General features: G+C 38.6%; 1 gene segment (V, D, J or C); it reads left to right on the top strand.

The window, feature by feature from the left end:
• Positions 1-15508: 15508 nt before the first annotated feature.
• On the top strand, positions 15509-16100 carry Igh-6-ps1 (immunoglobulin heavy chain 6, pseudogene 1). The segment is given in 2 exon segments: positions 15509-15625; positions 15709-16100. Coding segments are annotated over 2 exon segments (438 nt in total).
• The last annotated feature ends 5799 nt before the right edge of the window (positions 16101-21899 follow it).

Below are 21899 nucleotides of genomic sequence, written 5' to 3'. Positions count from 1 at the left end.
TCTCGTTAGTCTGGCTAAGGGTTTATCTATCTTGTTGATTTTCTCAAAGAACCAACTTTTGGTTCTGTTGATTCTTTCTATGGTCCTTTTTGTTTCTACTTGGTTGATTTCAGCTCTGAGTTTGATTATTTCCTGCCTTCTACTCCTCCTGGGTGTATTTGCTTCTTTTTGTTCTAGAGCTTTTAGGTGTGCTGTCAAGCTGCTGACATATGCTCTTTCCTGTTTCTTTCTGCAGGCACTCAGCGCTATGAGTTTTCCTCTTAGCACAGCTTTCATTGTGTCCCATAAGTTTGAGTATGTTGTATCTTCATTTTCATTAAATTCTAAAAAGTTTTTAATTTCTTTCTTTATTTCTTCCTTGACCAGGTTATCATTGAGTAGAGCATTGTTCAATTTCCACGTATATGTGGGCATTCTTCCCTTATTGTTATTGAAGACCAGTTTTAGGCCGTGGTGGTCCGATAGCACGCATGGGATTATTTCTATCTTTCTGTACCTGTTGAGGCCCGTTTTTTGACCAATTATATGGTCAATTTTGGAGAAAGTACCATGAGGAGCTGAGAAGAAGGTATATCCTTTTGCTTTAGGATAGAATGTTCTATAAATATCCGTTAAGTCCATTTGGCTCATGACTTCTCTTAGTCTGTCTACATCACTGTTTAATTTCTGTTTCCATGATCTGTCCATTGATGAGAGTGGGGTGTTGAAATCTCCCACTATTATTGTGTGAGGTGCAATGTGTGTTTTGAGCTTTAGTAAGGTTTCTTTTACATATGTAGGTGCCCTTGTATTTGGGGCATAGATATTTAGGATTGAGAGTTCATCTTGGTTGATTTTTCCTTTGATGAATATGAAGTGTCCTTCCTTATCTTTTTTGATGACTTTTAGTTGGAAATTGATTTTATTTGATATTAGAATGGCTACTCCAGCTTGCTTCTTCTGACCATTTGCTTGGAAAGTTGTTTTCCAGCCTTTCACTCTGAGGTAGTGTCTGTCTTTGTCTCTGAGGTGTGTTTCCTGTAGGCAGCAGAATGCAGGGTCCTCGTTGCGTATCCAGTTTGTTAATCTATGTCTTTTTATTGGGGAGTTGAGGCCATTGATATTGAGAGATATTAAGGAATAGTGATTATTGCTTCCCGTTATATTCATATTTGATGTGAGGTTATGTTTGTGTGCTTTCATTCTCTTTGTTTTGTTGCCAAGACGATTAGTTTCTTGCTTCTTCTAGGGTATAGCTTGCCTCCTTATGTTGGGCTTTACCATTTATTATCCTTTGTAGTGCTGGATTTGTAGAAAGATATTGTGTAAATTTGGTTTTGTCATGGAATATCTTGGTTTCTCCATCAATGTTAATTGAGAGTTTTGCTGGATACAGTAATCTGGGCTGGCATTTGTGTTCTCTTAGGGTCTGTATAACATCAGTCCAGGATCTTCTGGCCTTCATAGTTTCTGGCGAGAAGTCTGGTGTGATTCTGATAGGTCTCCCTTTATATGTTACTTGACCTTTTTCCCTTACTGCTTTTAATATTCTTTCTTTATTTTGTGCGTTTGGTGTTTTGACAATTATGTGACGGGAGGTGTTTCTTTTCTGGTCCAATCTATTTGGAGTTCTGTAGGCTTCCTGTATGTCTATGGGTATCTCTTTTTTTAGGTTAGGGAAGTTTTCTTCTATGATTTTGTTGAAGATATTTACTGGTCCTTTGAGCTGGGAGTCTTCACTCTCTTCTATACCTATTATCCTTAGGTTTGATCTTCTCATTGAGTCCTGGATTTCCTGTATGTTTTGGACCAGTAGCTTTTTCCGCTTTACATTATCTTTGACAGTTGAGTCAATGATTTCTATGGAATCTTCTGCTCCTGAGATTCTCTCTTCCATCTCTTGTATTCTGTTGGTGAAGCTTGTATCTACAGCTCCTTGTCTCTTCTTTTGGTTTTCTATATCCAGGGTTGTTTCCATGTGTTCTTTCTTGATTGCTTCTATTTCCATTTTTAATTCCTTCAACTGTTTGATTGTGTTTTCCTGGAATTCTTTCAGGGATTTTTGCGATTCCTCTCTGTAGGCTTCTACTTGTTTATTAATGTTTTCCTGTGTTTCCCTAAGTGTGTTCATGTCTTTCCTGAAGTCCTCCAGCATCATGATCAAATATGATTTTGAAACTAGATCTTGCTTTTCTGGTGTGTTTGGATATTCCATGTTTGTTTTGGTGGGAGAATTGGGCTCCGATGATGGCATGTAGTCTTGGTTTCTGTTGCTTGGGTTCCTGCGCTTGCCTCTCGCCATCAGATTATCTCTAGTGTTACTTTGTTCTGCTATTTCTGACAGTGGCTAGACTCTCCTATAAGCCTGTGTGTCAGGAGTGCTGTAGACCTGTTTTCCTCTCTTTCAGTCAGTTATGGGGACAGAGTGTTCTGCTTTCGGGCGTGTAGTTTTTCCTCTCTACAGGTCTTCAGCTGTTCCTGTGGGCCTGTGTCTTGAGTTCACCAGGCAGCTTTCTTGCAGCAGAAAATTTGGCCTTACCTGTGGTCCCGAGGCTCAGGTTTGCTCGTGGGGTGCTGTCCAGGGGCTCTCTGCAGCGGCAGCAACCAGGAAGACCTGTGCCGCCCCTTCCGGGAGCTTCAGTGCACCAGGGTTCCAGATGGTCTTTGGCTTTTTCCTCTGGCGTCCGAGATGTGTGTGTAGAGAGCAGTCTCTTCTGGTTTCCCAGGCTTGTCTGCCTCTCTGAAGGTTCAGCTCTCCCTCCCACGGGATTTGGGTGCAGAGAACTGTTTATCTGGTCTGTTTCCTTCTGGTTCTGGTGGTGTCTTAGGCACAGGGGTCCTGCCGCTCCTGGGCCCTCCCCCACGGGAGCCCAGAGGCCTTATACAGTTTCCTCTTGGGCCAGGGATGTGGGCAGGGGTGAGCAGTGTTGGTGGTCTCTTCCGCTCTGCAGCCTCAGGAGTGCCCACCTGACCAGGCGGTTGGGTCTCTCTCTCACCGGGTCTGGGAGCAGAGAGCTGCTGCGGGCCGGGATCCGCGGGTGTGGGACTTCCGGTAAACACAGAACGTGCCCGGTTCTAGAGAAATTCTGCTTCCGTGTGTCCCAAGCTCACCAGGCAGCTTTCTTGCAGCAGAAAATTTGGTCTTACCTGTGGTCTCGAGGCTCAAGTTCGCTCGTGGGGTGCTGCCCAGGGGCTCTCTACAGAATATTTTTGAATATGTTTCTCTCCATGCACATGTGTTTCCTATATTTTTTGTTTAATGAATTTTCTTCTGTTTATTTGTTTCATCCTATTTCATTTTGTTTGCTTTTCCTTTTTATTATATGTGCATTCTGTTCTTTTCTAATTTTGAACAGAGGAGAGCTGGATGAAGATTGAGAAGGTGTTGGGGAATGGAAAACAGTAAGCAGAACATATAGCATGAAGCAATTTATTTCCAATAAGTTATAGAAAAAAAAGGATAATGTATTAATAAAGAGAAATTTATAATAGTATATTTGTTGTGTAAATTTCCTCTATGCTCAAAAGTCTCATGTCTTTGTTTACATTTTTTATGTGTATGTAAAATGCAGGACTGAAAGGCTTTAATGATGAGGAACGTGTAAAAATGTAATGCTTAGGTATAATGGGATACATATGTAAAAAGTTTGGGTTTTAGCCTATGTAAGCCTCTTTTTCTTGCTCTCTCTGTCTCTGTATTTGTGAGTGAGTGTGTGTGTGTGTGTGTGAGTTTGTGTGGTGTTTGTGCACACATAGTTGTGTGTTTGTTCATTGGTGTGTGTGTTTCTGTACGTATTTTAAGTTTGAAGTTTTTATTATTAATCTCTAAAAGCACAGAAAATTTTCTGCTAGGAAACTTTTATTTCTTGAGGTCATCCCTGCAGGTGTTACTGAGGGAAAGAAACCATGTGAAGATAAGAATGAGAATGTGGTGCCCATTGCCTTGTCAAACTGTATTGTACTTTGAGGAGTCTGAGCACAGTCTGTTCATTGTAGGTATATTCCAACATAATAGTAGAATTTGGAAAAGGTTATGTGGGCAGCACCAATTTGCATAATAATTCCAAATCCAGTTGCACAGTAAAGCGTAGATTGTGGCCATATAGAAATTCTTTACGAATTTATTGTGACTATGTGTGTAGTTCTATTGTTAAAGCCTAGAGTCTAGTTTGGTCTCTGACCAACAGCATCCAGCTCAGCAGGCCATAAAGTACATGTGATACCTCCCTTATGATGAATAATAATCTAATGGTAGAGCCTGGGATAAACATTCTGGGTAATTAGGGTGAGTTCTGTCCCCAAAGATAGCAAAAAAAAAAAGCACCAGTTTTTGAAGAACATCCACTCTCAGCTTTCTCAATAGAGTGCTGATATCTTGTTTACCCTTCCTCAAGAAGACTAAAATTCCTGTAATAAAAACAGCAGAATATTTGAGTAAAATAAGAAAGGTTGATAAGTGGAATTGGACCTAAAAGCCAGACGGGTTAAACCTGTATAACTAGGCTTCTCTTTGAGTACCAGGCCCTTGTGCCCTCTGCAATCTTCATGTCAAAGTCATCAGTAATATTGACAAATGCTTGTATGTGCTGTGAAAGAAAAACATCTGAATAAATTAGCTGTACAAAACATGAGGAACAGGTGTGCAGGACTCTGGCACCTGGGGTTCTCCCACTAATATCTCTCCCTCACTAGGGACATGGGTTCCAGCAAAGGGAAGAGAACCCTGGTGGGGAGGAGAATAGCTTCCATCACCCCTGCTGCCAGTTCTACTATATTTTCCACTGCTTCCTGCCTCTTAGATTACCTGGGATGAGCCAGCAGAAGACTGTCTAACATGCCAGGGGTGCAGGGAAGCTTCTAGCTGCAATGATATAGGGGACAGCAGATATAGGGTCCCCAAGCTGCTGTGTTATATCTCTTATGGCAGAAGCTCTCAGTTGATGGAATAGTCCTTAATGTGTGTCTCAGGGAGTCATCAGTCAGAAGAGTGTCTGGATAAAAGCAGTTTTGTTGTCTCAGGTTAGGGTGGGTGGGGTGGGGATATCCTTGTGGAGACTGGGTAAATGGGGAGGAGGCAAAGAATTTGGAACCATAGGGGGTTTGACCAGAAAGAAAATAGGATCTGGAGTGTAATAATAAAAATAAATCATGTTTTCCTTATTTAATTCTGAACAGGATGCATAAATACAGTTTTTTGGATGGGTCAGTGTCTGACAGCAGGTACTTCCTATTTGTTTGGCCTGAGAGCTTGGGAAGACCCCATATACATATTTAGATGTATGGTCCTTTTTCTATGATTGATCTGTCATGAGCCAACAAGACCTGTGGTCACATCCATCTTCACCTGTGGAGGGGGTGATAAGGCCGTTGTCTTGAGCCTATGTAACCTGTGGTGAAATCCTCACTTATGCAGGAGGGCATTGAGGTATTCTTCCCGGTGACTGATCTGTGTTGGGCCTCTGTATCCTGTAGTCACTTCCTCATCTGTGGAGAAGGGGCTTGAGGCATTGCCCAACATGACTTGTCTGTTTCGAATCTCCCTACTGGTGGCATTGGGGGTCACAGCTATGTGAGGTCCAGATATTCTGGGAAACTGGGAATATACCTGCTGTCCCTTTTTTAGTCTTCCAGGGATTCAACTTATCTTAACCAGGAATCAGGGTACCTTTCACTGCCCGCCGCCCCACAATTCCCCCTTTTATTTTTTTAAACAAGAGTTGTCATTTGTAATGAAAATTTTAAGTGGGATTGAAATATCAAAAGAAAACACTAAATAGGTCAGAGGAGTAGTGAAACTAAGCTAGAGTACTAACAAGGGAAGTGGGTAGGAGCACAGAGGATCATTGAACAAAGTAATTGATCAATGGATTGTATGGTTTGAGGGTATTAACATTGGTTTTAACCAACATTGGATTAATCTAGCTAGACATCATGTTTTCCTTAATATCATGTAACTTTCCCCTAGTTCAGTAGCTATTTGACTTTGGCACGAGAGTTGATCTGTAGCTGGAAGTTTTCGAGTCTGTGGGTCTCGCTGTTATCTGTGGATCTTAGTGTGTGTCTCAGGGAGTCATCAGTCAGAAGAGTGTCTGGATAAAAGCAGTTTTGTTGTCTCAGGTTAGGGTGGGTGGGGTGGGGATATCCTTGTGGAGACTGGGTAAATGGGGAGGAGGTAAAGAATTTGGAACCATAGGGGGTTTGACCAGAAAGAAAATAGAATCTGGAGTGTAATAATAAAAATAAATAAATTTAAAGAGAGGGTTAATTGTTTTAGTGTTTATTGAAACATATAGCAGTCACAAAGAGTTAAGTTTCCCAGTGCCTATTTAAGCAATGTTTCCCCCATTGCTTATTTAAACATAATGAGTTAAGTTTTCAGTGCTTATCGAAACATAGGACAGTAATAAAAAGTTAAGTTCACGGTGTTTAATAGAGCACAGAGAGTTAAAGAGAAAAGAAGCCTGTGGGTTTCAGGCACAGAATAAGGAAGAGAGTATTAAGATTACTGAAGCCATCAGCATCTAGCCCCCAATACACTTAGAGACTGTTACAAGGCCAGATATCATCAGTCATTTGTCCAACTCTCTGTTCCAACTTAGCTCCAAACCTACAAAGGCCAGGGCAGCACTATTTATGCTGTTTATTGAAATTAAAAATAATTCCAAATGAAGACTAGTTAGTATGTGTGATGTGTTCTCGGGCATGAGCATGGAACATGTGAGGAAAACACACACAGAGGATGAATAAAAATACTTTGGATAAGGCGTTGAGTCTTATATCTGGAGAGAGTTGTTGAGGTACAATCATAGGCTCATGTGTACCATCTTGAAATATTATTATGGGAAGTTTCAAGCTTTATGAGACTTCTGGCTTCTGAGACACAGGGCATCACCTTGTGATCAGGTTTCTAGCAAGATCAGTGCAGAGCCCAAAGGTTGACTCCAGTGTGTCCTGGGTCCACTGAGAGAATGGAACTTTGTGTCTAGTGATATCTGAGTTCAATACATGTGTGGAATTGTGATACCTGGAGTGTAAAGTGTCACTGCAGAACATGATGTCTATATTTCTGTAATCCTAGACACATTCGTGCCTTGTATCTCCAAACACAGATTCCTGATTGTAGATGAATTTCAAGTAGTACGAAGTTTGCTATTCTGACTCTAGCAGGCTCATAGTGTTCAGGGATGACCAGGTTTAACACCACTTACTTACCTCATACTAAATGTACAGCCACGCCCATAGTCATTTTGATACATACCCAACATCAGCAACTTCTTTTGACAGTCAACACCATTTACAGCAGTCCTTGCAGCTAAATTTCATGCAGTTGTTTCTCTAAGTAGAGACACAAAAACCAAACATTACAAAAAGATCTGAAGAAGATGTTAAAACATGTTCACTTCAGCAGATGTATAAAGTACAAGGAAATAATATAAAAAACCCTACAGCACAACCATTACCCAAAACACAATACCGACATGCCACTTCCTATCTTTGAGAATTCAAAATTATGGAAAGAGATAAAATGTCTCAGAAAGTATTTGGAGTCTTAATATTCAAAAGAACTAACAAACACACGGAAGAACCAACCACATATGCATAAATTAAGGGAACCTCTTCAAGATCTTGACAACGCAGTCTTCAAAGTGAATGCAACAGTTCATAAGTTGGAGGGCAAAGTTCAGATTATGGAGGAAAAATAGCAAGAGGATTAAAACATTGAAAAAATTATCGTATGAAAGTGCTTGAAATGAAGAGAATGGGCAGCCAAAAATTTTACAACAGATGTTATCATTGATAGACAATACCATGAAGAAGAATGAATTTCTGTAATGAGGATACAATTGAGTAAATAATATAAATAGACATGTATAAGGAAAAAAATCAGTAGTATGTATGATATTTGTAAGAACTCCAGGATATGTCCAGGAAGTCAAACCTAAGAATTCCCAGCGGAGAAGAAGCAGAGGAAAAATTGAATGGAAAAGATAAAACTAATTAGAGATTACACCAAATTTACAGAAAGAAGTAGGTTTCCAAACACAAGAGGTATGAAGAACACTAAATAGTCATGAGTATGGAATATTACAATCAGGATGTCAAATATAACAATGAAACAATAGTAAAAGGAGCATCCAAAACACCAATTCACTTAAAAAGTTAGAAATAGCAGAATTACTGTAAACCCATTGTTAGCAACCACAAAGACTGGAAACATCTGGAATACAACATTTCAAACTCTGAAAATGAGCAACTGTGAGGCAAGAATGTTATACCCTGCTACATTTTCTTTCAAAGGTGATTGAAAAATAAAACTATTTTAAGAAAGTACAATCCGACACAGGTCATGATGATCAAGTTAGCACTACAGAAAGTTCCTATTGGAATGTTTTTCAGGAAGAAAGATGAAAGGTAGCCTCACTTCTGATAAACAAGCTCAACAAGGGAAGAAAGAACCACGCCCAACACAGCAGTTCCTCAAACTCTCAGAACTAATATGGAAACAAGAAAATAAATAAACAATGTTCTGTGTAATTTTACTAAACATGCCTTCTGGAGTACTTGGCCTGTGTTCTAATCTCTCCTGGTTTCCTGGTTCCCTTTTACAATCTGGTTTAGCTCAGGATCAAACACAACCATCCCCCAAACAATCCTATGACTACTTTTTGTTCCCCCTTTTAAGAAGGAGTGAAGCATCAGCACTTTGGTCATACTTCTTCTTGAGCTTCCTATGGTCTGTGGATTGTATCTTTGGTAATTTGAGCTTTTGGGCTAATATCCACTTATCAGTGAATGCATACCTTGTGTGTTTTACTGTGGTTTGGTTACCTCGCCCAGGATGATGTTTTCTAGTTCAATCCATTTGCCTATGAATTTCATGAAGTCATTGCTTTTGATAGCTGAGTAGGACTCCATTGTGTAGATGTAACTCTTTTCTGTATTCATTCCTCTGTTGAAGGAAAACTGGATGCTTTGCAGCTTCTGTCTATTAAAATCAGGCTGCTATTAACATAGTGGAATGTGTGTCTTTGTTGTATGTTGGACCATATTTTGAGTATATCCCAAGGAGAGGTATAGCTGGGTTCGAAGATAGTGAAATGTCCAATTTTCTGAGAAACATCGAGACTGATTTCCAGAGTGGTTGTAGCAGTTTGCAGTCCCACCAACAATAGAGGAATGTTCCTCTTTCTCCACATCCTCACCAGCATTTGCTGTCAACTGAGACTTTGATCTTAGCCATTCTGACTGGAGTGAGGTGGAATCACAGGGTTGCTTTTATTTGCATTTCCCTGATGACTGAAGATGTTGAGCATTTCTTTATGTACTTCTCAGCCATTCTACATTCTTCAGCTGAGATTTCTCTGTTCAGAATTATTTGTACTCCACTATTTAATAGGTTTATTTGGCTCTCTGGAGTCTATCTTCTTGAGTTCTTTGTATATTTTGGATATTATCCCTATTTCAGATGTAGGTTTGCTAAAGATCCCAATCTGTTGGTTGCTGTTTTGTCCTAATGGCAGTGTATTTTGTCTTTCAGAAGTTTGAAGTTTTATGAGGTCTCATTTCTTAATTCTTGGTCTTAGAGCATAAGTCATTTTGTATTCTTAATTTAATACAACAAATACTGAAAACCCTAAAGGCTATGTAGATCCTGACACAAGAACAATTTTTCGACTTCAATACTCCATTCTCAAATATAGATGGGTCTTACAAACTAATAAAGAAGAAAATTCAGAGCTAAAATGTACCATGGATGAACTCGACTTAACAAACTAATAGAGAATATGCCACCCAATAGATAGAGAACATACCTTTTTCTCACATGTAACCTTCTCAGAATCTTTCACATCATAGGACACAAGTTAATTCTCAACAGAAGGGAAGAATTAAGATAACTCGTCTTTTGTCAGAAAATAAAGGATGATTAGATCCTCAGTTTTTATATTTTTATCATCTTTCTAAGAGTCACATAATACTGTCAAGGGTAAAGGCAGGAAGATGGGGAGAAGGGCTATAAAATGTTATTTTATAGTCATGACATAGAGGTTGCAGTCATGAATTCAATAGCTGTGACAGTTGTTTACATTGGAACACAATAGGAACAGATGTATCAATAGCCAGTCTTGGATTTTGAAGGGTTTAGGATGCCCTACTGCCTCCCTGAAGCACTAATCAATTCTTGTAGTGTCTAGGTAGACAGGGTATTATCTTCAGCTATGCACTCACTGGTAAGCTCAACAGGCTCCATTATAGTCTTACTCACAATACATAGTCCATTAGATAGTCTACTTATGTAGATGGTCCTGGTTATATTCAGTGGGTCACAAAACAAAGCAAAATGAAATGAAATAAACATGGGACAGAGTCTTATATTTATAGTTGTCAAACTTCTAACCTTAACCTCAACATGAAGTTTGACAGGGTTAGAAAGAAGTTAAAAGATGCAAGAGTCATCAGGTTATAATATATACATGTATGAAACTGTCAAAAACAAAATTGGTTAGTCAAAATCAAATGAACAAATAAGCAACTAAAATATTTCTCTTTCAAAAAAATCTATGATATTAATTACCCCAAAGTCTCTTATCAAGATCAATCCCTAAAATATTTGTCTCCCTCCTTGGCATCATCTTTTCAACTCTGTAGAGATAGTGCTGCTTTTTGGAGTCTGTGAGTAGAATGTGAACAAACATCATGTAATTTTAGAAGGCCTGTGGGTTATCTCTGTTTCATGAGGAGAGACATGAGGGTCTGGCATGGCTGAGTAGGGCAGGTCTGACCCAGTTCCTGCCCCGTAGCATCACCAGTCCATTGATCCACATAATTTCCACCTGTGCTTATGACAGCTGTTGACCTGAAATAGATCTACTGTCTATACTACTTTACTTACCATCTGTCTTTCTCGGGAGTATACTTTCCCCATTACTCAGAGAAAATCATTTGGCAATAAATGAAACAGATTCCTTCTCAGGGATGAGGAATGGAGGTGGTCATGATGCTGTGGACAGCAAGGAACAGGCCTTGTTCTTGGCCTTTAGGGCCATGGGAAAGTATCTAGTCAACAGAACCACAAAGGACAAAAGCCTCCATGCTCCTTTGTAGACATAGTTTATTGCCATATATGGAATTGAATTTGGAATCATGACGCAATTCATGTACTCTTAGGTCCAATGCCCACTGCATTAATTGGCCAGAATAAACTTGGGGACATGAAGAATACAGAATTAAAATGCTCTCAAAATGAAAAGGTATGGATAGAAAAGAGGAATCTATAAAATACAAGCAAATGATAGATATATATTATAGAATGAAGACTTTTATATATCTCAAAATAATAGTATTTGAAGGAGAGTACATTAGGCCATGGAATCACTAGGGCATGGAAATAAAAACTAGAGAATTAAAAGATGATGTACAAGATAGAAAAACTTAGTAGTTTGTTTTCCTAGTCACTTGTAGGATTGACTGTGACATTGCTTAGAGAGATATTAGAGAGAGCTGGCTGCTTAACATAATAAAATAAAAAACTTTATAAAAATATTTCAACCTTAGTAGTATATGTGATCTTCTTTCATGAAAACAGTTACTAATACCTGCTGTCTGCTATTTCAGGAAACCACAAGGGCTGTGCCCAGTTACCAGTGAAGAACAGGCTGTGTAAAATCAATAAGTAAATATGCTCTTGCTCTGAGTTTTGATTTGTTTTTTAAGGAAATAGGCTGTGATTAATGACCTGGAATTCATAGGATTTATGTAAATTTAAGGATTTTAAATATAATTATTAATAATAATCCAAGCCTTGAAGGTGCAGCTTTAGTAAATAAAAGGCTAGGTTCAGGCTCTCTGGTGGGGAGAAAGAAAGAATGAAAGGAGAGAAGGAAAAAGAATGAATAAAAGAGGGAAGGCAAAATCATAAGAGGAGAGTAAGAAGAGTGTTGAGAATCTTTGGGTAAACAGAGAGCACTTGAACTGACAGTTTACATCCACAACTGACCCAGAGTCATTATCATAATAGTGCCTCTCCTATTCCTGCCTTGCTTCAATACCCTTCCCACACTGAGGCTGGGCCTTCACACTGAGTGGTAATGGCTCATTTCCGTTGCAGGGTAAGAGCCTCCTGTTGACTGTTCAACTTTAGGAAGAATCTATGTTCCCTGAAAGAAAAGAGGATAAGGTCTATATAAAGTGCGGAGTTTTCCCTGAAGAATCCATCAGAACGTCAGTTTACCCACTCAAGAATGAGTTCACTCTAAAAGAGAGCTCTGCTGCCATTAAGACACAGCTTTGTGTTAACTGTGTAGGAGATACAGTGAGCAGGTGCCATGTGTGTTAGAAACATCTCCCTTTGAGGTTGCTCAGGACCAGAAGAGGGTGTTGTAGATCCAACTTTCACCAGAATTGAAACAATAACAGGTGCAGAGAAACATCTGGAAAGTGAAGCAGTCCTAGGAGACTCTGAGACTTCCTTTCCTAAGGTCACTCAACTTTAAAGATAAAAGGATACATGTGATGCAGCTACTGTGACAAGACTACAAATTTAGGACAGAAAAAGTTCTTTGCTAAGTAATGGAACATATGTTTTATTAATTACGTATTAACTTTATGGAACTGGCAAAAACCAATTACATATTCAAATGAAAAATGTGATAGAAAGTTTTAAACGTGTTGTGTTCAGAAATCATCATCACCTTCAACTGCATTTGTAAATCTGTCTGTCACTTTTTTCAAGTGGAAAAAGAAGTTTCTCAGATGGAAAATACTATAGATTGTGACTTGGGAATACAGTCATTAGTGTTCCATCCACAATGTTAAGCCCATGCAGCTCTGCTGGAAAAGTGAAGGAGGTCTGGTCCCGGTGCCATGTGATGCCTTCAACTCAAGTGGAGGAGAGATTAAAAAGCTGTGCTAATTTTCAGTCTGACCTTCCTTGCAGTTTTATTTCCATCATTCATGTTTCTGTATATTTTCCCCTAAAATGTTTTAAAATATAATAATATTAAACCCTAATATATGCTTATTTTGACTTGGGGAAAAAGGATTATGAAGGTAGTCAAGAAGTGATATCTGTACCATACTAATACCAATAACACATGAATATAAGCCATGTTCCTTAAAACCTCTAGATGCTAAGGCCACCTTTACTGTTCACAGCACTCCTGGCCCCAGATTCTTAACTCTCCTGTCTTGTGTTTAAGGAACGAGAGTCCTTCAATCTGCTATAGTGTTCCAGTGCTATAGTGTTTGTGTATTGTATCTATTCTCCTTTCCAGTTTAATCTTAAAATGATTTATTAGCCTTTCAAGAACCAGTTGTACACTATAAGAATTTTAGAGTTCCAGCCTACTTGGAATATACCTGAGATTCCTAATAATTTCTGATAAGAAGTTTACTTTCTTTTCCCTGGCTGGTTGTCAATTTCACCTCATGAGATTAGATCCCGCTTCTGGTAGCAAACTTTATAAGTCATCTTAACGAATATCTGGTTGCTGCTCTACTCTGCCTATCTGGAATCCTGTTACTTATACCATCAGCATATAGTACGCCCTCCCCAAATGAATTGCATGATAGTTTGGTCACTTTCAGTCCAAGTGGGTGAGAGTTTCTGAAGGATGGATTGTTACTCCCATCTTAGCTAATACATGTTTAGTCTGTAGTGCTTTCCTCCTTAAATATCCTTTGAAGAACATGGAGACACAGCAATGCTTATGGCACTGATTAGAAATACATAAACATAATAGCTGAGTTGGAAACAGGCTCTCTAGCTGAGTATAATCTGAATACAGGAATTGTGAAAGCTGGAATGCTTATCAGTGAAATAATCTAAGTGTATGAGTTAATGGGATCCACATTTAGAGTAATAAGTTCTAATTTTTGAGCCCTATGTGGCAGAGTGTTTTATATATAAATTTGTATAAAATCTTATTGGTTATATTTATGTATTTTAATTTTTGTAACAGGTTATTCACATCTGTGACTGTACATTTATGTACTTGGACCTGGAATTACTTCAAGCACATCTGAAAAACTCAGGAAAATATCTTCTTCCATTGTAGCTCATATCGCAGACTTGAGACAATAATGCGTTTCTGTGCCCTCTACGGACAAACATCTGAAATTCAAAATCTGTGTTCCTGGTTACATGTGACATACTCTCTTCTGAAGAATCTGTTTTCTGTCTTTTCAATGTTCAGGAACCAGCAATACTTTTATTTCTAGTCTTCTGGTCCCTTCATCCAAACCTGACAACTTAGCCTCCATTTCATCCATTCCAGGTTCTTTGCCTTCTTGTAGACCCTGTCTCCTGCCTGATGAGGATGTATATGATGACCTTTGAGTCTCATGGTGACAATGTCAGAAAAATCTTTCAAGATACACAATTTACTCATATGTAAAGTGTTATTTTAACATTGACAACCCCCTAGAAAAAGAACAAAAGCATTAGTATGGGTCTTATTGCCCATTCTACCCTGATTCAGGGCTGCAGATGGCATTGGGCATTCTGGGATTGTTTTATCTTTCTTGAGTTGATGCAACTATGTGCTAAGATCTTATTTTATGGTTTTCACATAACTTGATATTTTTACTTTTCAAAATGTATGAGGATGTTTTACTCATAAAAGGCATTTGATTTTTTTTATAAATATCTTTAAAGGCGTCATTCATGTACTTAAGCTTTTTTTTCCTCTAAATTCAGTCACCTTCATGCCAGCAAGCCTCTGCATAAAGTTGACTAAACTCAGGAAAATCTTATTCTCTCTTTGTTCTAAACCGTCCATACTGATATGAACATAGAAGAATACATTGTATTTTAATATTTCTAAAGGCAGGAAAAAAATGCCCTAACCTTGCATGCTGTGCCTGTCAGCATCCTCTGCACACTGTGCCTTTTTCCAAGATCATTAGCATCTAAGAGAATTTTTTAAACTTCTCCACTCTTAGGGTATATGTTTTCTGCTGTCAATTTTAAAGTTGTCACAAATACAGGCCAATATAAAGATTGTTGAATAAATAGCAAATTCAAATATATGAGGCAGGAACTTTAGACATAAGTAAAGTCAGTGAAATCACTCTCTTCCATGGAATTTTAGTATTAATAATTGCCAGCTTGTGATGTCATATACAATTATGCAAGAATTGTACTATAATTGTTCCAATTCTGTGGAGAATATATAGTGATAAGATTCACTAAGACCTCAGTAACACAATGTCATTAAAGTAGGAGTAAAAATCTCTTTTAGCTCCTCATCTGTCTTCCATGCAGAAACACATGGAAATGATTCATGTATGAGTGGACAGAGTCATAACCCTTTACTTTATAGTTATGGTTTCTATTAATCCTACTGTAACCCAACATCACTCCGCAGAATTGTTGTATACTGATGAACCCAGTCTTGCTTGTTACCTACTCTCTATGGGAAGACACAATGTATTCTCTGAGGGCTCTTCTGTCTCCCATCATACACTGATATCTCTCGAGTCTTAAACTTAAGTACCCCATCAGACTCAGCACCTGGGGAGGGAATGCAAATCTCTCCTGGACTCACCCAAACTTGGGTTGAAAAGCCAAAACTGGGTCTGTGCACTCACTGGTATACAGCCATGGACAGGCTTACTTCCTCATTCCTACTGCTGATTGTTCCCTCATGTGAGTGCCAAGGCTTCCTATGGGATGAAAATTTCTATTCTCATTCTATGATAACCTTACCATCTCCTTTATTTTCTTCACAGATGTCTTATCCCAGGTTAGTCTGAAAGAGTCTGGCCCTGGGATATTGCAGCCCTTCCAGACCCTCAGTCTGACTTGCTCTTTCTCTGGATTTTCACTGGGCACTTCTAATATGGGTGTTGGTTGGATTCGTCAGACTTCAGGGAAGGGCCTGGAGTATTTGGCAACCATTTGGTGGGATGATGATAAGTACTTCAATCCATCACTGAATAGTCGGCTCACAGTCTCCAAGGACACCTCCAATAACCAAGCATTCCTGAAGATCACTAGTGTGGACACGGCGGATACTGGCACATATTACTGTACTCAGAGACCACATTGGTGCTGCCTCACTTTTTGGTTGTACAATATTTCAGGTTGGTTCTCAGCTCAGTTCCTTCCTATTTTATCATAAGATGGTATGTTCACATCTTTGATTCTGGCCTCTGTGGTTTCCTGTTTAGTCTTAGTTAAGAACTTTCTATTACTGTTTTTCACAGAAGGTCACTATTAAGATTTTCTTAAATGATTCTGTCTGTGTTATATTTCATATAACTGAAGGATGTTTGGTGCCTACACCAGATAGTTCAGAACTAATATTCCTCTCAAATTAGGCTTCAAATTCCCACAGCAGAAGATTCCAAATTATTGTAATGTTCAACTTCAGTTAACAGCTGTATATGGTGAAGATGGGATTTACTGGATGAGTATTATCAAATTGAGTCATTAACCAAAGAGTGTCAATAGATACTCCCAAATCTTTCAGACTCTTCTGAAGTCTATTGATTGGTGTCCACAAAATAATTTCAACACCATATGGTTCAAGATAACACTTAACTATATCACTGAATACAGAGAAGTTGAGCTTGTGCCCAAGTAGAAGTTTAACTCCTACTGATTTGTTCATAGAACTGGAGGTAGTTTGTATAGTATTGAATAAGAAAGACAATCATCAATATAGCTATAAACCCCAGCTTCTAAAATTGTTTCCTGTGTGTGGGTTATGCTTGTACAATAGGTTCAAAAGCATTGTGGAATTAATAATTTATTCTTTGATGGAATTTAAGAACTATGAAATCAGGGTTAGGGTGATTAGAGTTTGGGTTACTCATGGCTGACTCTGGTAGAAATGCCAAAAGACTGCAATTGGACAGGCCACAGCCCTAAGGGAAAACCACGTGCCATTGTTGTGATGGAGCAACATAAAAATAAAATGACTTTAATTTATATAACCATACACTTCAAACAGTAACTCACATATGCCTCATCAGAGACATGTTTGGCAGTAGATGGGAAGCAAGAGAGATCCACAAATGGATAATGTCCAGAGTGGAAGACATTAGAGCACTGGTACTAAATGAGTTGTCCTCATTAAACCTTCATCTCAATACTAATGGATCATTGCAGAGGAAGATTTTAAGAGCCAGAGAACATGGATGATGGTAAAGAGACATTCTCATCCAGACACAATAGGGCTGATGCACATATAAACTCACATAAACTGTGGGAACAAGCACAGGGCTTAGATAAGTTCAAGCCAATGACACCCTCTGCCTAAAGGGGGAAGTGGACATGTGCTCCCACCACTAGCTAAGAATCTATCTACAGCTGTTATTCATTACAATGGACAATCTTCTTCACTGGAGTCTTACTTTCTGTATTAACCACACTAGATAGTAGGCACTATACAGCTCTATTTAGTGATTTTTTAAATCTTATTAGTCTTTTCACATACATTTGCTTTCAGATTTTGTGGTTTTATGAAATTTCATATGTGTGAATGTTTGTGTGTGTGTGTGTGTGTGTGTGTGTGTGTGTGTGTGACAAGAGAGATAGGATGAATAGTATAGAGGGAAAGAGGTAGATAGTGATTCTTGTTATATATTTTAGTTTGTGTTTTGTTAAAGAGAGAAAGAAAGCATATGAATTTGGGTTGCTACCAAGTATTGAGGATTGAGGAGGACTTGGGTAAAGGAAAAGTATGATGAGATTATATTATTTATAAGAATGTATTTTAAAATAAAGGTAATTTAAATTAAACTGGGTAAAGGCTCCAGCTATTGTGTACTTCTTACCTTTTTATAAATCAGAACATCATGGAAAGACAAAACATGTTCATTATTGCTGGTGTGCTCATACTCATCCTGAGTGCAATGCTTCTAGTAATTTCTGGTCAGTGGCCTATTTCTCTGTTGTTCCATCTCTTATCATTTCTCTCTTCCTGCACTGATAAAAATTAGATGAGAATCTATGGAAAACTTTAAATGTTTCTGTAGATTGATATCATACAGGTAAAGGCATGTACAAGATAGAATGAGGCCTGTCATTGGACAAGAAGAAAGAATGGTCAGGAAAAATGTTTGAGAGAAGAGGAGGAGACTGAAATGTAGGGAGACAAGAGGAGGAAGCAAAGGGAGAGCATGGAGTTTGATGTTAAGATTCCACTCTGTGTATTTACAGGTTGTTATGAATATCCTTAAGGGATGGATGTGTACAGGGCTTCTTATGTTTAGGTGGGAAATTATATCTTATCAATTGGATCAGAGGTTTTTGTGCTGTGTGTTCTTTCATGTAGCGATTTAATTTAAGTTACTGTGTGATAGTCAGAGAAGCTAAACCACCATGGAGTTGGGATGTGTGTTTCTGACATGGTGACACCTGCCTTGGGAACTAGATGGGTAGAGTGATTTCTACCAGGCTCAGTGAGAAGCCTTCAGCAGTGTGATATGAGATACAGCAAAGCAGGTGAGAGACTTTGTTGACTGAGATGAAGATAGTTTGATGCACTATGGTGCAGGAACCAGTGGGGGTAAAAGACAGTCTCTCATTTTTTATTTCTTTACAGCAACAGATGGTGAGCCAACTTGTGGGTGAGAATCCACTAGTAATCCTAAGAGTTGATAAAAACATTTCGTTTTCTAGGTAAGAGGAGTCCAATACCAAGTTGAGTCATGTGATGTGCCAAGCCTGGGAACTTCAACCACCACCACCACCACCACCACCACCACCACCACCACCACCACCACCACCACCAAAAACAAAACAGTCGTAGCCTAGGGTTGGCAGGCTTTGGGTCCGCTGCTCTGTGATAAGTAGTGCTCAGAGAGTTAGAGATTAAATCTGCTTTTTAAAGAAAGTTATTTAGAAAGTCTTTCAGGATACACATATTACTTCTGAGGTTGCATCCACAAGAATTTTGGGCTGAAATCCTAGTTAGACAAGCTACTTCTTAAAGACAGGTATTAAAAGCTGATTAAATTTGTTTTAAAAAGAAGAAAGTACAGAGACTATCAGAATCACCTGGGGATTTTCCTCCACGGTTTGGAACTTAGGGAAAAGTTAGCTACTGACTCCAAGTAGAGAATTGTGATATTTACAAGTTATTAAGGTTAAATAAAATCTGTGGCTCCAGTTCGAAAGCTTAAGAGATTGATGTATTTTGGGTATTAAGGTTAAAAAAAATAATCTGAGGCTCTGGGTAGAAATCTTGACAGATTGATATATTTTGGGCTAAAGTCCTTGTTTGAAAATTTGCTTATTCGTATTAGAAATGATAAAATGTGTTTAATTTGTTCTATGAATTACTCCTCTAAAGGCCATATGGCTCATTGATGCTGGATAGCCAAGGGTTTGTGGTTAGTTATTTACCATTACAGGAAGCTCAGATCGTCTGAATGTGGGCACCACAAGAATTTTGGGTTAATTTCTTGATATGAGAGATTATAAAAGGCTATGAGCTTCATTGTTTAAAACTACTGTTTAGCTTACTTCCATTTTTAAAATTGTTTAATCTTCATAATGGCCTGGGTTTTATAGTTATATTATTACTCTTGGAAAGAATGAAAGATATAAGCTTTTCTCTTTACAGATGAAGGAGCATAGCCTTCTGGGGAAAGGTTTTGTTTTTGTGTTTTTAAAAGTGTGATTAGGCTCTGGAAACATCACAGAATCATACTGATCAGATTTGAGACAGGGAGACTGTCTGACAAACTAGATGCAAGAAAATCAAACAAAAAGTTCTCTATTCTAAACTTTTGTCTTGAGAATTATATTTTAAAGAATGTACCTCTTTGGATTCCTGGTCTCAAGTACTTTGAGTTGAGTCCCATCAAGACACACATCCTGTTATATTTACTTCACTCTTTGTATTCCCATCCCCAAGGTTATCCCAACGTCCTTGCATGGCTTGAAAAAATTTATAAAAGAATCATTGCCCCAATTTCCTGGACTTTTGGGGGCCTGAAAGTTCTTATTCTGTTTTTTTTTTATGAGGAATTTGAAATGTTTATAATTTAACAGGGAGGAATTATCTAGGTTGAGTTGTACTGCCATAATCACTTTTGGTAGCTAAGCTAAAATCATATCTTTGCTTTTTTATAAAATTTACATGTTTAAAAGTACGAGTTTTTGAGCCAGTCGCTTTATTGATGACATTCCGAAATTCTGAGTCAATTACACATGTGAGATAAGGGACAAATAGCAAAGCCATGGCTCTGATTTTGTTAGAGCACATTCAAGATAATATATTAAGACATAAGGACTACAGTCCAGATTACATTATATAGGTAGATGTTTTTCAAAAACGTCAGAAATCCACAAAATGTGAAATTTAAAGTTATTTATCTTTTCTTGCAACATATGTGCTCCTAACAGTTCCCTTTTGTTGGATATAATGAAGAAATTGAGCATCTATAAACCCAGGTGAGTTAATACTTTGTGGCTAGGCAGACACTGGGGGGGCAGAAACTGCCTGTTTAATCTTCAGACTGATACTGTTCAAAAAGAGACATTTATGCAGAATAATTGCTGAGTAATAATCTCTACCAAGCCAGAATTACCATCCGTTCGAGATTTCTGCACTTCAAGAGTCTGTCATTGATTTGGGGCCAGAAGATGAAGACTTGTGCTCACATGTTGCTAATAGAGGACTGTGTTAGTGGAGATTGGTCTCTACAACCTCTCAGTTCTGGAAGCCATGTTAGGCTTCCTGTGTTTATAGATTATTGTTCATTCTTAGATTTCTGATGGGGTTGAAGAAAGATTATAGTCTCATAGACTATCAGGCTACTTAACTCTGAAAATCAATGTTTTATTAGATAGTTACCAGATAGTATACAAGGTAGCCAGAGTATAACATAGATTTTAAGCTTTTCTACTTTTTCTATCTTTATTAAATTTGGAATTTCTTATTTACATTTCAAATGTTATTCCCTTTCCTGGTTTCCAGGACAACATTCCCCTAACCCCTCTTCCTCCCGTTCTATATGGGTGTTCCCCTCCCAATACTCTCTGGATTACTGCCCTCCCCATAAGAATCCCGTTAACTAGGGGTCCAGGCCAGGCAGGACCAAGGACATCCCTATCCACTGGTGCCCTTACTAGGCAATCCATTGCTACCTATGCAGTTGGAGTCCGAGGTCAGTCCATGTATAGTCTTTGGGTAGTGGCTTAGTCCCCGGAAGGTCTGGTTGGTTGGCATTGTTGTTCATAGGGGGTCTCAAGCCCCTTCAGCTCTTTCAGTCCTTTCTCTGATTCCTTCCACAGGGGTCACGTTATCAGTTCAGTGGTTCGCTGCTGGCATTCACCTATGTATTTGCCATATTCTGCCTGTGTCTCACAGGAGAGATCTATATCTGGTTCCTGTCAGCTTGCACTTCTTTGCTTCATCCATCTTACCTACTTTGGCGGCTGTATATGCATGGGCTACATGTGGGGCATGCTCTGAATGGGCGTTCCTTCAGTCTCTGTTCTAAATTTTGCCTCCCTATCCCCTCCCAAGGGTATTCTTGCTCCCCTTTTAAAGAAGGAGTGAAGTATCTGCATTTTGGTCATCTTTCATGAGTTTCATGTGTTCTGTGCATCTAGGGTAATTTGAGAATTTGGGCTAATATCCACTTATGAATGTGTGCATACCAAATGTGTTTTTCTGTGATTCAGTTACCTCACTCAGGATGATATTTTCCAGTTCAATCCATTTGCCTATGAATTTCAGAAAGTCATTGTTTTTGATAGCTGAGTAGCATTCCATTGTGTAGATGTACCACATTTCCTGTATCCATTATCTTTTGAAGGACAATTGGGTTCTTTCCAGCTTCTGGCTATTATAAATAAGGCTGCTATGAACATAAAGGAGGATGTGTCTTTGTTATATGTTGGAGAACCTTTTGGGTATATGCCCACAAGGGGTATAGCTAGGTCCCCACTAGTGCAATGT

This window comes from Rattus norvegicus, chromosome 6, assembly GCF_036323735.1.
Source record: "Rattus norvegicus strain BN/NHsdMcwi chromosome 6, GRCr8, whole genome shotgun sequence".
Taxonomy (NCBI): domain Eukaryota; kingdom Metazoa; phylum Chordata; class Mammalia; order Rodentia; family Muridae; genus Rattus; species Rattus norvegicus.
The sequence above is the reverse complement of the archived record's forward strand: the minus strand, read 5'-3'. Positions and strand labels throughout refer to the sequence as shown.